Raw genomic sequence first — 16,400 nt, 5'->3', positions numbered from 1 at the left:
ACAGCTCAATCACTATTCAGAACTAGCTCTTCATCAGGAACGAACCGGTCCTCTTCCTGGCTTGCTGGGACCCACAGTCATCTTTTCTCCTGTGCACAAACTTTGCTAGTAAAAGCCAACAGTGAGCATCAGCAGCGCACCGTCGCAAACCGCACAGCACAGCCTGGCACGCAGCCAGAGAGCGCGGATTGGACAGCAACAGCCTGCAACTGTTTCTTTGCGCCCGCAGGAGATCTGAATCCCCAAAGATTGGATGAGTATTCAACTTCAATGCATTACAGCTCGAGAATTCAATTGTTATCCTAACCAGTTGATATCAATTTAATTCCCAAGAGTTATGTACTTGTTTTGAGTATCTAATGTCGAAGCTATAACCAAGTTAATTTATGAAACGGTCTAAATGAATGATATACTGAACGTATGTCCTCTTGATATGTGTAACACTTTGTAACTGACTGAATATATACCTTTTGTATTCTGATAACCCTCTCGATAAGATCTGTTAGTTTTACATGCATATTCTATGTATTAATAAATGTATCCTCGTGTATTAGTACCTGTGTGTGTGCGTTGTTTGAGTTATGTCGCATGGTTGGATTCTAAAGCCATCAAAAGAATCAACTTTGTGATTTACTGCTACAATTAATAATTGTCTCAGTAAATGCCCAAACCCTACAAAACTGGTGCCTTCAGAGAGCCACTACATTTACATTTTGGCTATGGCAACGTTACATTTATGGCGTCCCTGAGTGGCTATGATTACATATTTTGCGTCCCTGAGCCGGTTTTCTTACACATTTGGCGTCCCTGGGTGGGCGTGGCAAGACTGAAATGAGTCAACCAAGCGGAATAATTCAATATAAAACGCCACGGGTTTCATACACGACAATACAGTGTGCTGAAAGCTGAAAGGAAAAAAAAGTTCCCCTTGCTCTTTAAGCAGTGCTTGATTGTTTTGTGATCTTTTGCGATCTACCGGGTTGATTGCATATTTGATCTTGTGGTTTTCTGTGGTAAAACTGTGATTTCGTACTTAAAAGTAATACTCTTTAAGTTTAACGATGGTTGCTAAAAGGTCTGAATTCGAGTCGCTATTAAGCACTCTCTCTAGCAGCGACAGGTCTGACCACGATCTCTGCCATATCTCCGTCAGCGGAGAAGCTAGGAGAATAGATCTCCATTCTCTGAGAGAGCTAGCGAAGGACATAGAGAGATTTGACCCTGCAGTGTCAGAGAATAATATCGAGAGTTATATTCAGGACCTCAGGTATACCCTGCAGTACCTGCCAAACGCCACAGAACAGGAGAAAGTGTTTCTGGTCAGGAAAACTACCAGCAGAGCTGTACATGAGTGGATGGCTAGGCAGATGAAAGAAGTCTGTAATGACTTTGAACAGCTGTGTCAAGCACTTATCGAAGAATACAGTGCGTTTATTGACCCGACTGCCGTGATAGCCGCCGCTCTTAAAATTAAGCACGAGAGAGCAGAGTCCCCTCGCGAATATTACGAGAGACTTAGACGAACTTATTTTGCAGGGCGAAATGATGAGGGTTGCGAAGAGAACACACATTTCAAGGGTTTATTCATTGCGAATCTCCACCCGTCAGTCAGAAAGATGATCTTAATGCATACAGATGCACAGACCATGAAAATGACTGATATTAAGAGATTCATGCAGAAAGCCTGGGAGTATGATGTCCAAAGTCGCTCTGAGAAAAAAGCTGTTAAAGCGACTGTGTTCGCCGTCAAAGCCAGCAGGGTTAATTCCCTCCTGCTCGAAGGAGCACAGGCTCTTGAGCTGGCTAAGCCCCGTTCCAAAGCAGGCACACAGGACCGCACCCAGCGTCCTAAGTGCCATGAGAACACCGGGGGAGGGAAAGAGCTAGAAAAAGCTGAACAAAAGCATTCAGTAGCCGCCCACCTGGCCAGGCTTGAACAAGCTTTATTAGGACAGGGACAACCGCTCCCCAAGGCTGCCGGAAGCGTGAATGAGCTGATACTCTCCACTGGAGGAGGCGGAGACCCGCCCCCTTTCCCTCCCTCCTGCCTGGATGAGGTCAGTCACTCCCAAGCGAGGAACAGAGGAAAAGCAAGAAGCTTTTACCTCAAGGCTGCCATGGGAGATGTCTTACACAGTGAGACACTGATTGACACTGAGGTTGAAAGGTGTTTGATGTCACACGGCAAGCTCAAACGGGTAGAAAAAGAAAAGGGTATGCGACTCAGAGTGGAACCTTTGGTGGATCGCCAGAAAGGCAAAGTGTGGAAACAGGTCAAGGCTCCTAAGCCTTCTGTACAGAAGGAAAGGGGGGCCAAGAGGCAGACTGTGCTCACACAGTGCCCACCGAACACAGAAGCCTATGTGAAGATTCCTTCTGTTCCCTCTGGACAAGAAATAAAAATATTTTCTTGTTCCCCGGATATACAGGGAAGTCGTGTCCCGGCTGAGGTCCCAACAGCCTCCCTGCCACAGAAGCGGTGCTCCAAGCAGCCGCCTGATCCACCAGGTAAAGCACACCCCTTTTACATCCCTAAAGAGGAGCAGATCTCCCCACCTGGCGATGAAAAGGAGCTTTCCCTGTGCACCCTGGCACCCAAGAGGGGTCAGGAACACCAACCTGCAGTGGTGGAAGGGATCCAGATGGCAGGAGAGCAGGTTGGTGATGTAGCCCTCACCCTTAGCCCTGAGAGGTCCTCTATTAGTGAGGATCTGCCCGAGCAGCTGTCAAGGGGCCACCGCCAGGTGCCCCTGGTGCAACATTCACAGGTTAGACAGGGGGTCCAGCTGGATGCTGAGACTACTGCACTGTGGACACACCTGATCCCAGATGCCAATTCCCTCTGCTGTGACCCAGGGAACCTGCAGTCAGGTAACATTATTTCTCACAACTACCAGGTAGTGAGTGAGACTGACCTGATTGTTCCTGCCTCAACGGCACGATTGCCAACACACCCAGTCCCCCAGAAGGGACAGGGAATGAAAGCCGAGCCGGTTTTCTTACAGCCACCAGCTCAGTCTGTCAGTCTGAGTCTGACCAACAGTGGTTCAGCCAGACTGGAGCTGGATGGTCAAGCCACCCGCCTGCCAGTGCAGGACATCGCAAAGAGGGGTATCAGAATCTCTGCCTGCACTGACATGGGCCTGGTGAGTGATAGTAAGTTCAAAGACAGTGAACTAGCTATCCCACTGCTGGGGCAGCTCCCTGAACCCCTAGCGAGGGAAGGGGGGAGCGAGCAGGTGTCCTACACCCACGCCCAGCGAACGACTGTAAACATGCCGATAGAGGGATTCCTCAATCAGGAAGTGTGCAGGGTGGACCTGAACAGTGAGAATGGGATAACAATCCCAGATCACTCAGGTGCTCCAGATGACTACTCAGCCGAGGGTCAGGCATGCTCCACCGCTGCACCGCCCCCTGCAGGGTTCCTAGAGCACAGGCATGAACAAATCGAAAAAACAGATGCCCTGGAAAAGGAGGAGCAGCATCAGCAGCTGCGTCAGATTCCCCCAGATTTTCAGGATGATGGTGCCCAAGATGCCACAGGGCATACTGAGAAAGACACCATGTACACGCTGTGCCAGCTTAGAAAGGCAACAGTCACTCAGAAGGAGATGACTGGGATCAGCCACCCGAAAAGACTTTTGGGAGGACTGATTGCTGCCGCCACTGTTGCACGTTTGCTTTTTCTGGTAGGTTTGTGTGCTACTGGCACTCTCACCCTGACTGCCCCAAGAAGGCAGGTGTCAGAGATGCCAGAGGGTCGTGACAGACTGTATCAACAGCAGCAAAAGTTGGAAAGCTTAGGGAAAACCCTACAGGCAACTTCCTATGCAACAGGGTTAAACCTTATTCCCCAACCAGTGGACATGATTGTTGGTGTTATACAGTGGGTTTATGCTTGTGTGCAACAGGCCAGAATGTTGACACAAGACCTGTTAAGGGAGTTTAGTGCCACTGTAGCCAGTCTAACCAAGGCACAAATCCCAACCCACTTGATTCCACTCTTCTCAGTAGAGTAGTATGTGACATCAACCCCATCGCTCATAGCTTACCCAGAAGGCAATCCAAGATTGAATTTGGTTCCAAATCTTGAGATGGGTATGGCTACCAAAGCTATCCATTGGCTGTGTCTAAACGATTCACCAATGAAGGGTGTAAAGCTACTAACAAGCAGAGGGAGGTTAATGAACCCCATGAAGAGCAGGTGGGAAGTAAATGGCTGGTCAGCACACCACATTTAACTGTCACCATGACTTGTGACAGGCATGATACAGCTACCACAATGCAGCTACCTAATCAAAACAGTTTCCTGCAAGTTCCCGAGGAGGCCATAGTACAGCTTGAACTTAACACTGTACTGTCTAGAACCAGACAATATAAGACCAAACTTGAGGTCATGGATGCCTTCAGGTGCCACACTATTGAATTGGATAGAAATCCAAGAAACAGTAAGCCCTGAAGAGGTACAGGTAGTTGAGTTTGCTTTAATGGAACAAACCTCCAAACCACCCTAGCAGATACCCAACACAGGTGTTGTGGTTTATCGGGGGGCTGGGAACAGGAACTGTTGTTATTGTAACACTACTGCCCGGAAGCTGGATCATGACTGACAGTGTACTCTGAATGCTGTATTCTCACATCAAGATGTACTCTGGGTAGCATGAATGAGTCAAAGGTAGCATGTCAAAAGAAAGGAAGTCACTTCTCCCCAGATATCTACCACAGAGGTATCAGATATTGACAGTGAACTTCCTGATGTTTAATTCCTAGACTTAGATAATGTCTCCTACCGTGTTTATACATACTCCAGATGTCACCTTGATCAACCAATCAGGGACTGGTAGGGCCGAGTAACCCACGTGGGACTCTGATGCCCATGGAACTTTCAGCCAATCAACGAGCTGAAGTTCCTCCAGGTAAAAACAGGCAACACAGAGATTCAGTAAGATTCAGAAGGGAGGATTCAGGAGAATTCTGTGGACTGTTCTAAAGGGAATTCAAAGGAGAATTCCAGGGCAGGACGGCCCAGGAGCAGAAGGCTCCCAAGGGCAGGACATTCTCGCAGCGCTCCTCCTGACCATCCTGAGACTCAGCCCGGACAACCACGGAACGGCCAGTGTGTCCGAGTGCTAGAACTTTCCTTTGTTCTAAGAGTCTAGAGCGGAGGTTGCCAGAGAATAACCAGAGGATCCACCCGAGGTTAGCACCAGCAGCAGGCCTCGTTAACAGGTCGGAACTGTGGACAGCTGAATCACTATTCAGAACTAGCTCTTCATCAGGAACGAACCGGTCCTCTTCCTGGCTTGCTGGGACCCACAGTCATCTTTTCTCCTGTGCACAAACCTTGCTAGTTAAAGCCAACAGTGAGCATCAGCAGCGCACCGTCGCAAACTGCACAGCACAGCCTGGCACGCAGCCAGAGAGCGCGGATTGGACAGCAACAGCCTGCAACTGTTTCTTTGCGCCCGCAGGAGATCTGAATCCCCAAAGATTGGATGAGTATTCAACTTCAATGCATTACAGCTCGAGAATTCAATTGTTATCCTAACCAGTTGATATCAATTTAATTCCCAAGAGTTATGTACTTGTTTTGAGTATCTAATGTCGAAGTTATAACCAAGTTAATTTATGAAACGGTCTAAATGAATGATATACTGAACGCATGTCCTCTTGATATGTGTAACACTTTGTAACTGACTGAATATATACCTTTTGTATTCTGATAACCCTCTCGATAAGATCTGTTAGTTTTACATGCATATTCTATGTATTAATAAATGTATCCTCGTGTATTAGTACCTGTGTGTATGCGTTGTCTGAATATTGATCATTGTATCTAATATATTGTTCTTGTATATGTTAAGTTACATTTTTGCTATCTAAAACATTGCACAAAAGGTTCTGTATGAAGGAAATGGCTGTGATGATGGAAACTGACAGTGACTGAGGGATTTTCTGAACCGATGCAATCTCTCTGGAAGTGATACCACAACAGATGACACCAATTCTTTCAGGACATCCAATCCCAGTTTCTGCAATAGCAAAGAAAAAAAATGGGACCAAATGCATGTCCACAAATGTGCAGAAACCAGTGTCTCATTATATGAAAACTACTCTTATATTCTTCTTAGAGATGAGAATTGTACACAATCTCTTCTTTTCCTGTCATTGTGAGCGATTCTAGTTACTCCAGATGTTACTCCTTTACAATAGTAATGCAACTCCTCTCTCTCACTCATCGAAACTCAGACCAAATAGAGAGATTTTGGGAAGTTTGTCCAGTTGCACTCCTTTTTTCACTTTTCATTTTTTGTTACCTGTATGATGGTTGTGGCATGGAATAACACTGTACAAATGCTGTGTGTGTCATGTACAAGATATGACAGTTACCAATTTCTAAAAAAGTATTTTTTTCTATTTCCTGTTGTGCAGAGACACAAAGGTCATTTCACACTTTTGTAACAATTATTCTTAAGTCTTAACACACCTACCCATTTGCTGATTAATAATTTTAATAATATTCCATGTTGGACTAATGTACTTTGGAATATTATTAAATGCTTTCAAACCCATATGACATTCTCAATAATTCTTTCTCTTCAGATGGTGAAAGCCATTCAGGTGTTACGTATTCATCTGCTGGAACTGGAAAAAGTGAATGACCTCTGCAAGGACTTTTGTAGCCGCTACATTGCCTGCCTAAAGACCAAGATGAACAGTGAAACTTTGCTGAGTGGAGATCCAGGCAGCCCGTACTCACCTGTACAGACACAGGTATGAGTGCTGAGTTTCTTTAAAGTAATTGGTTGCTGTTGATTTGAGATCAAAATAATCCTGAAGAAGAATATACAATCCATAACACTGTGTTAATCAAAGTAAAATCAATTGACTGTTCAGCATCAATTATTTTTTTTCCATTACTGCACATTATTCTCATAGCACACACACATTAGGTTCAGGATCTCCTGTTAGTTTAAATCCTGATAATTTGCTTTTATGTTTGTACTTTCTTTGTTTAGAGATTCATAGTCATCTTCAGTCAATAAATAGTAGGAAATGGGTAATGATTTTAACTGACAGGATCCGTTGAGTTTGGGTTTGCTTAATGGAAAAAAAAATCTGCAAGTCAAAGCTCTATGTTCATGTCCAGTTTGTCATTCCATCACAGCAGCCTGCAGTATTACCTCCCGGTTTATAAAATGAAAACATGTCTCTCCACCATTCTGCCTTTTTTTCATGTATTTTTCTTATTTTTTTGTGGTGTTTTTGTTCTGGTGCTGTTCTTTTTTACTTTTTTCAGTGCTGCTAATGTTCAATGTCCCAGTGTTTCCATTTGTCATTATACAGCTACTATCAGCAACCAAGTACTGTATTAAGCAATTCTGCAGTGAGAAGTGCAGGTTTGGTGCTAAAATCCATCCCAACCCCCCCCCCCCCACCACCTTGTTGCTGTCTGACAGCTAGATTATTGTACTAACTTGTGAACTAACTAGCTATTTTATTATTTTAAGTCACCAAACGTATCCTTAATAGTGATTAATTTGATTATATAGGATTCATCAATGAAGTAGGTTACCCAAAATGCAGTCCGAGGAAGTGGTTTATGCTTGAAACACTTCACTTGCTATTTTCTGTATACATCAAGCCATTGTGTTCTTTTTGCTATTGAGATGGTGTTTATTATTTTGTGTTTATTAAGGCAATAGGTATTTTTTTCCCATTGAAACTTAAGTGGCTAGTAACAAAGGGACACAGTATTTATGACCCACTGATTCAGCTATGATGTGTTTTTTTACCATATTACTAACATAGCTTTCAAGGGTCCAAAACCCTAAGTTGTGAGATATTCAATCACAATTTTCAATTTAAAACAATTTGTACCATTGATTTTTTATTCACTTAAAAAACACATTGGTTATTAACGGAATCACAAGTCTCTGCACCAATTTAACATTACAGCCTAGACTTGATGCAAGTATGTGAGACCAAGGCTTGAGACCTTGAGATTTGGTCCCAATGTGTGAGACTTGAGAGCTATCCGATTACATACCATTTTGGCTGCTGGCTGGCAAATGATCTTGCAGTGTATAACTTCGAAACAGTATTTCAATATGGACTCCGTGTACATTTGGTCAATGTTTTTGTTTGCCAGCAGCACAGAGTTTTGACCAGCCAACTCACCAGTTCTCTATACAGCTGTGGTAAACCCTGAATAATTTTCTCAACATAAGTGAGATGGATACAGAACCTGAAGAACGTGAATTGCTGCCCCTTTTCTTCCCATTATTCTGTTTCCCCGCAGATACCATGCTTACACAATCTAGTGTATGCTGGTTAAGTCATAAAGGGGGTGATATCTGTCATCATATATGGAATATTTTTAAGTTTGATTAGTATATTTTTGTGATTTAAAAGGACATTTTATGCATGCTGATGTCTTATTCACACAAATGTTTATGTGACCTGCTCTCCTTAAACTAGACATTACTATTTTAAAGATTCTATAGAATGTCCAGTTAATTCTTTAGTTACAGCTTTATGTCAGTTGCAACAAAACAAATGTGAGGGTCCAAAACTTTATGACTGTACTTCTGCTAGTACAGTTGTTCTAAGCCAGGGATCCAGAGCCTCAGAGCCAGGGACTCGGAGACTGCCCAGGGGGTTCCTTCAACAAAGAATACCCCTGTTGATGAGTGGTCAGGGTCTTGGCTCTCACTTGGAAGGTTGTGGGTTCAGGTCTCAGGTGGGACACTGTTGTGCTCGGGAACAAGGTGCTTTACTCAGATAGCTCCAGTAAAATGCCCAGCTACATAAATGGGTAGAAATGTAAATAGCTTTACTGTGTAAACCAGCACTCCAAAAATCTGCCTAGTTTGCACTTATAGCTACCTTGTTACATTAGCATTATGTGTACTGAAAACTTTCAGTTTGTTTTTAGGCTTAAATTAGTTAGACTAATAGATGTGAAGGCTACCAAACCATAGCAAAGTTAAGATGTAGAGAATGACTGCAATATATAGGATGAAGTAGTTCAAGCAGGTTAGAATCTGTAGGCTGCAAAGGAACATGTCAAAAAGAGAAGAAACGTTCTTCACACAGGCTAGACCCAAGGTGTAGAAAAACTACACTTAAAAAAACTATTAGTGCTTGGTTTTCTCATTCTAAACACACTTATCTGAATAATACTGCTGTTTTTCGTCTCGTGCGAGATATGTGATATTGTTTTTCTCTGTTGTGTGCTGTTAGAGCTCAGGCTCTTTCACAGGTACACTCAGCCCTCAAGGTATTGTGGTTCCTGCTTCAGCCCTACAGCAAGGAAATGTCACTGTAACTGCAGTCAATCCTACACAAGTTGTAGCAGGTATGTTTTTGTTTTCCGAAACTTTTTGCAAGTTGTGTAAAAATGATTATTAGTTCAAATTGTTTTATTTGAGCAGTCTAGACTAGACTTTGTTGTTTCTTTTTTCAGCTTTCTATATATCCTTCTTTGTCATGAGCATTTTTGTTTCCAACAGTTGTTCAATTAACTCTTGTTAGTCCTCAATATGTAAGGCAGCCTAGATAGCTTTGAAGAATAGTAAATATGCTATGCCCTCTAATATTAAAAATGGAAGAAGTGTTTCACTGGAACTGGTCTTTCCCAAGTAGTGGCACAAAATACGGAGAGTGCCACCAGGGTAGGGTTACAATTAGTTACCAAGCACTCTCTCAGCCGTCCAGCAAACAGTGACCCCCATGACTTGCTGGGCTCTTGTAGACTTTGCAGTTTTGTCAGGGAGAAATGCTCAGCACTTCCAGTGCGAGCTGACTCTAGGCATGGTGGAACTTGGTGAATGTGTATTAATAGGTAGCCGAGTCAGAGGAAAATGTCCAAGTGTCTCATTCTCTCCAGAAAAAAAAAATATGAGCAGTATTAGAAAATTGTTATAAAATGCTCCAAATTCCAAATGATAGTCCCTTTCATTGTCATTATTTTTTTACCTTTTCTCATTTTCTTATTTTCTTTGTATAGATTTATTTGCTTCAAGAAACATAAATTCTCTTCACTTCCATTATTTTAAAAATGAAAAATTTCTGAAGTATTGTAATAATGTCTTGTTTATCTTGGATCATCATGTTATTTCTGGCTCCAAAACAACTTTTTGACACTCAGTAATTAGATCTGAATTTGAAACTGAATAAAAAAGCCTCTGAATCATCCTTTACATAATAATTGCGTTGATAGGACATTGATTCATTTTTAAATAATACTGAGCAAAATTGTCTTTTAAAGTCTGCTTTGGAGTGCTTTGTTTATTTAACTTGTAGACAGTAAAGTTGCATGCATTTTCCACCTGTGTTGTAGTCACTACTTAACAGTTCAGGAACAAATAATTAAATGCTTGTTTTAGGTTGCACATATACAGTATTTCCACTAATATACTTGTGTTTCAAAGTCTATGATGCCATCTTAAAAACTTTGTATTGAACAGGAGGCACTGTATACCAGCCTGTCACTGTCGTCACACCACAAGGCCAGGTGGTAACGCAGGCTCTGTCACCAGGGACAATACGCATCCAAAACGCACAGGTGATTCCCTCCAGGATACTGAATGAAAATAAAATGTTTTCCTACTTAAGCTATTAGGAAACAAAATTGAGGAGTGAATCCTAAAGATGTTTGTGATATTTTCCATTATAAAACATGTTCCACTCCCATTACTAATGCAGTCTTTGTGTAGACCATGGCCGACTGTATACACTACAATTGAAAGTATTACCGTAAGTCGTAGTTCATCTCTTTCATAATACACTTAGTTATTTTCATTCATCTACAGTATTTTCTTACCACTTCTTCCACTTCAGGGGAACTGGAGCCTATCCTGGCAAGCAATGGTCAAAAAACAGGGTACACTCTGGATGGGACACCAGTCTTTCACAGGGCACACACAGATACACACATTCTCACATACTCACATACTACAACATTTCCCAGAAGCCATTTAACTTGCCAGTATATTTTGTACAATAGAAGGGAACTGGAGGAAACCCACTTGGAACAATGGAGAGCATACATATGCCATGCAGAAAGCACCCCATTCTGGAATTGGACCCAGGGCCCTGTATTCATGTATTCTAAATTTGTTCTAGGATTTTTTTAAATGTTACAATAATTGTCTTTTTTGCACAATATTAAATGAGATAATGAAATTGTGGTTCATTTTATCTAAGTCTAATTTAATGCTCGTAAGATATAAAAACAAATAAGTGAATCTTTACCATATGTATCTAAAATTGCCAACAACTTATGGAGATATTGTCCCTCTTTTATATGATAATGATTAAGCAGATTAAAAGGAAATTTAGAGCATAGATAACATTGATAATACAAGTATACATAGTTACAATGTATTAAATTTATTAGTAGTATTTTTGTGAGTTTCAGTAACGGTACAGCTCTCATTTGAACTTGAATAGTGGACTGCAGTCATCCCAGTGCACCCTTTTGAGGAATGTAAGACAGGAAACAAGAATAGACCATGAGGCTTCTCTTGTTCATTTTTAGTTGCAAATAGCCTATTGATACTGTAATCTTAATCTGCTCTGATGGAGGAATTAATTGCAATTTTTACTTATTTGTTCTTATCTATATTTATTTTCTTATTACCTTTCAACCTTAAATTACCAATTTATGGTGAAATGTAGAATATGTCATTCTTTTTAGTAGAAAAGGTGTATCATTACATCACTGCACATGCATCATGCAGTTTAGAACCATATAATAGTTCTTAATGCAAGATAAGCAAAACCTTCACTGTCACTATCAATTGAATTTGAGCTAAATGATAGTTAGAGGGTAACTTATTAAATGATGTAGTGATGAGGTGGAGAAATTTGTTTTTAGCACTTAGAAGTTGCATTTTCTTATTCAGCTTCAGCTGCAGTTAAACCAGGATCTGAGTATCTTGCACCATGAAGACGGTTCTTCAAAGAACAAGCGGGGAGTTCTTCCTAAGCACGCTACAAATGTCATGAGGTCTTGGCTCTTCCAACACATTGGGGTAAGTATCACTAAGTTAACTGGCAGAGGAAGGAGTGAAAGATAAACCCTTTTATATCTACTGTATGATCATTCTGTATATCTACGAATAACACTTTGTTCGATATCTTAGAAATTCCTCTTGCATTTGTAGTAACAGACAAATAAGTTGTAGAACCCAAGATGAAGCTTGAACAACTGAGTTAATTGCACGCAAGGAACAATAAGACGAAAGTATTGTTCGAAATATAGGTACAAAACTTCCAGTTTATATAGCAAATGTCACCCGCTTCTGACACAAATTGTTACCCTAGTAATGGGGGGGGCTATGTTTGGACATTCCTAAGACCTTGAACACTTTTAATGGTCAGTTTTATCTTTCCTTAGTTGGGGAGAGTCTTTATCTTGCATTTGGGATTTCATATCAATTAACTGCCATCCCGCCATAACTCAAAGGTGCCTAAGCCTGGAACATCCTGTTAACTCCCATCTTTGCCATAACTCAGAGGCGCCTAAACATGGAATGTCTTGTGTTACAAGAAGTCTTTGTGCAGAAAGAAGTTAGTTAACCCCCTTTTCACATCTTATATCTTTCTTCATCTTTCTTCAGCATGTTTTCAATGCACAGAAATTTACAAAATATGCAAACAGTAAAAGTAAACATTATAACTCATAACAGACATCTGCACATGCATATTAATTTCACGCCACTCCTACAGGAATCCACACTACATAAAACTTATAAATAACCTCCCAGTACAACTAAGCTGCTAAAATGGTAATATTACACATTACACCTTCAATTTTGCACATAATCCACCCAATAGCACTTGCCCATAAACCCTTACTCGTTGTGAAGTCATCTATTGACTAGTTTGTTTGGGTATGGGATAAAGTAATTCAGCAACCAAATAGGCCACACTATTCTGATATAGATTGGGGTCATCGTTATAGTTAATCAGAGAAAGTATAATGGAATCATCTCAGAAAGTTGATTATAAATTTGGTTTGGATCACTGGCAACACAATCATTCATATAAAGAAAGAAGAGCAGTACTGAACTCACAAATCCCTAGTGCACTCCATGGTTAGTTATAACATTAGAAGAAAGTATGTTATTAAATTTAATCTCTTGCAATCCTCTGTAGGGAATGAATTCTATCAAAATATCAGCTATGTATTGATCTGTAATTGGACCGTCTTTGCTAATAAAATATTTGGTCAGATTGTATTAATAACTGATGAAAAGTCAAGAAAAAGTACTGTAGCATATGTTTTGCATTTGTTCAAATGATTTTAACATATGTATTGCAAGAGTTCATAACTTGATCTCTAACAGTGATAGCCCTGTCTGAACTGTTAAGTGAAATAGACTTTAATATGTCAAAATGGTTATAAAAGGTGCCTCCTTTATCATACCTGGTAAAAAACATATTCACTTAATTTGGAAAACTGAAGTTCATTATTAGTCAAATTTGTTTCCTGAGAGAGGACTTTCCTGTCATTCTCTTCCTGATGTCACAGAGTCTTCTAGGGTTAGTAGCTTTAAATACGTCCTTGAAATGCTAATCTGCATGTTTTGCCTCCGTTAGTTTCGGTTTCATTTTTTCAGTATGTTTCAGTGAATCAAAATCCTTATTCTTTAAAGTGATCATCCTCAGTTTCATGGTGTGTTTAGTGTATTTTGTTACATATTACTTATCATTTGTATATACTTTAGTCTTCCTTGTTGAACACCAAAAGTGATGTATTCTGTAGTCACTGTTCTGTCATCTAAGGTGCCTTGGTGAAACATTTCCCACTCTATATACTCAAAACATGCTTCAGGTTCTTTGTTAGTCTGTTTTGTCCTGACAGTCTTCTCGTTTGGTTTACTGCTCTTAGGTTTAGACTTGTATGTGTGAATTAAACCGTAGGAATGGATTTAGAAATTGGTGATCTGGTTTAAGGCTTATATGCCCCTTTAAAATTCACAAAGCACTTGTCCAGAATGTTGTCTTTTCTGATCTGACCCTTTTTGATAGAAACCTGGCATTGATTTCTAATTTACATTGCTTAAAAATTCCCAAGCACTAAATCTGGGGCTTCCAGTTATTCTTGTTGAAGTTTGTGAGCACAGTCCACAGTAATGGCAACCACTTGTGCTGCTTTGCTACTCAGAGACGTATATCAGAAGTAGCAACATGCAGCTAAACTCCCTGAGCAAATAAGAAAAGGTCTTAATGTTATACAAAGCATTTCAGTATCCCTGTTGGATATTCTATACTTTTTGCCCATACAGTTAACACACAACTCCCTCCTCCTCAGCTTTTGCCAGAGTTATCATTTCTGTTCGGGAATCTAAATCAGTTAACAGCTACAACCACATAAATGCTGACAAGCAAAATCAGAATTAAATGGTGAAGAATTAAAAACTCTGCCTAAAAACTGAGTTACTAACACAAATGCTAAATTAAGAATAAATAATTCTTATACTGTTACGCGCTTTTCTGCACGCTCAACTCAAAACACTTTACAGGTAATGGGGGCTCCCCTCTACCACCACCAATGTGTAGCACCATACATTTGCTGTTAGTGGACAGGAGAACTGAGTAATGAAGCCAGTTCATAAATGGGGATTATTAGGAGGCCATGATTGGTAATGGCCAGGGGGAAAGATGGCCAGGACTCTGTTCACAAAATTGTACCTTTTTAACATTTGCATAAGGGAACAGAATAGTAAATTGATTCATTATTTACCTTGATATATTTGTAATGATATGAGCCCATATACTTAGATGAATAATATGTTGTATAAAAGAACTTTGATTGCAGGGTAATTTAAAGTAAGTTATTACAATTGTGGCTTCTTTGTTTTGTGAGCTCTCCAAGTATGTCAGATTTCAACTGCATAGTACCCCAGCTGATGATGTTAAATATTAACTTAAATTTCTGCTTAATACTTATTAAGCGGTTTTAGAATATACATTTATGGTTTTGGAAAATGTTGTTGAAAAGGTTGTACATCTTAATGCGTCGTAGATTAGCTTATCTTGCTAATGCTGAAGGGAAACTGGAGACAGAAAAGTTGACTTTGAAGGTATGGAGTGTCTTTTTAAGTATTTTAAATAGTTTTAAGCAGCCAAATTATACTGTAGGTAGAAAACCTCTGAAACCTAAGTATAAAAACACATATTAAATAGCCTGAATCAAAAAATATGCTAAATTGTCATTACACCGACCAGGCAAAAAATAAGCATTTGTTATTTGGGCTTTGCTACACAAGAGCAGCCATGTATAGTTGAATATTCGTTGTCATCACCAAGACAGGCACTGTATATATGGTTTTCTTGTATCATACTATACTCTGTACCATATAGGAACTCCTAGTGTCTGTAATAAAAACAAAAAGAAGAAAATTAAAATGGCAGTTTTTTATATCAAGTTACAATTAAACAAATTACATGTGTAGAAATGTGTTCATTATTTTTTCAATATGGTGGTTTTAAATGATCTGTCATTCAGGCTGGTAGGTGCATCCAAATGCATTTGGGTTATAATAGGGGTTCTCTGTGGGTCTCCTTGCTCCCGAAAAATGTGATGAGTGTAAAATTGCAATGGTTCTTCAGATATTTGTTGCTGGCACCTCCAGTGTTCCCAGACACACCAGACCTTTTCCTTCCTTTTCTCATCAGGTTTTGGAATGACCAGCACAAATTTGTCCTCAAACAGAAGTAGCTCTTGTATGTTGATGTATATGTTGAATGTATCAATCTACTGTGATTATTTTATAGCAGGAGTTCATTGGTTATTAAATAATTGTTTTGTTTATACAGTGCCTTGCAGAAGTATTCAGACCCTTTCATAGTTTCCATGTTTTGTTGCTTTAAAGCTTACAGTCATGTCACTTTGAAATAGCAATTAATATTTGTTATATAAACATCATGTTTATACACACAAAGCAAAATAAAACTAAATAACTAATGTGGAAGTGAAAAACTCATGATTACAGAGGTGTTCAAACCCTTTTGCTGTGGAAATCTTAAATTATGTGAGATGCACAAAATTACAAAAGAGTTACCTCTTTTCTGTGTGTAATAAAAGTGGTTCACGTGATTAAAGAATAAATGCACTTATTTCTGTAAGATCTTTCAGTTACTGTATTTTAAGTAAAGATTCAATCATGAAAGTCAAGGTTGTATGCAAATGTGTTGTGCACCCCTGGTCAAATTGCATGTTCCACTGAATCTCAAAGTGAAAGAAGTTAACCTCTGCAGGGTTCTGCACATTTTAATGCACCATTACTGTTTATTGGTTGAATTCAACAGATTGCCAGAAAATTAAACAGTGAATGTAGCATGTGAAATAATTTGGGCCCCCTTCTAGTTGATTCATTATA

General features: G+C 40.0%; 1 protein-coding gene across 2 annotated transcripts in view; it reads left to right on the top strand.

The window, feature by feature from the left end:
* The window catches only part of LOC102691360 (homeobox protein PKNOX1), a 53,380-nt gene that overhangs the window by 25,975 nt on the left and 11,005 nt on the right, over positions 1–16,400 (top strand). For both annotated transcript variants that reach the window (XM_006638960.3, XM_015363595.2), the window contains 4 exons: positions 6,607–6,777; positions 9,250–9,364; positions 10,476–10,573; positions 11,916–12,044. In XM_006638960.3, coding sequence (XP_006639023.1) covers positions 6,607–6,777; positions 9,250–9,364; positions 10,476–10,573; positions 11,916–12,044 — 513 coding nt within the window. The remainder of the gene's footprint in view (positions 1–6,606; positions 6,778–9,249; positions 9,365–10,475; positions 10,574–11,915; positions 12,045–16,400) is intronic.

This window comes from Lepisosteus oculatus, chromosome 15, assembly GCF_040954835.1.
Source record: "Lepisosteus oculatus isolate fLepOcu1 chromosome 15, fLepOcu1.hap2, whole genome shotgun sequence".
Classification (NCBI taxonomy): Eukaryota; Metazoa; Chordata; class Actinopteri; order Semionotiformes; family Lepisosteidae; genus Lepisosteus; species Lepisosteus oculatus.
The sequence above is the reverse complement of the archived record's forward strand: the minus strand, read 5'-3'. Positions and strand labels throughout refer to the sequence as shown.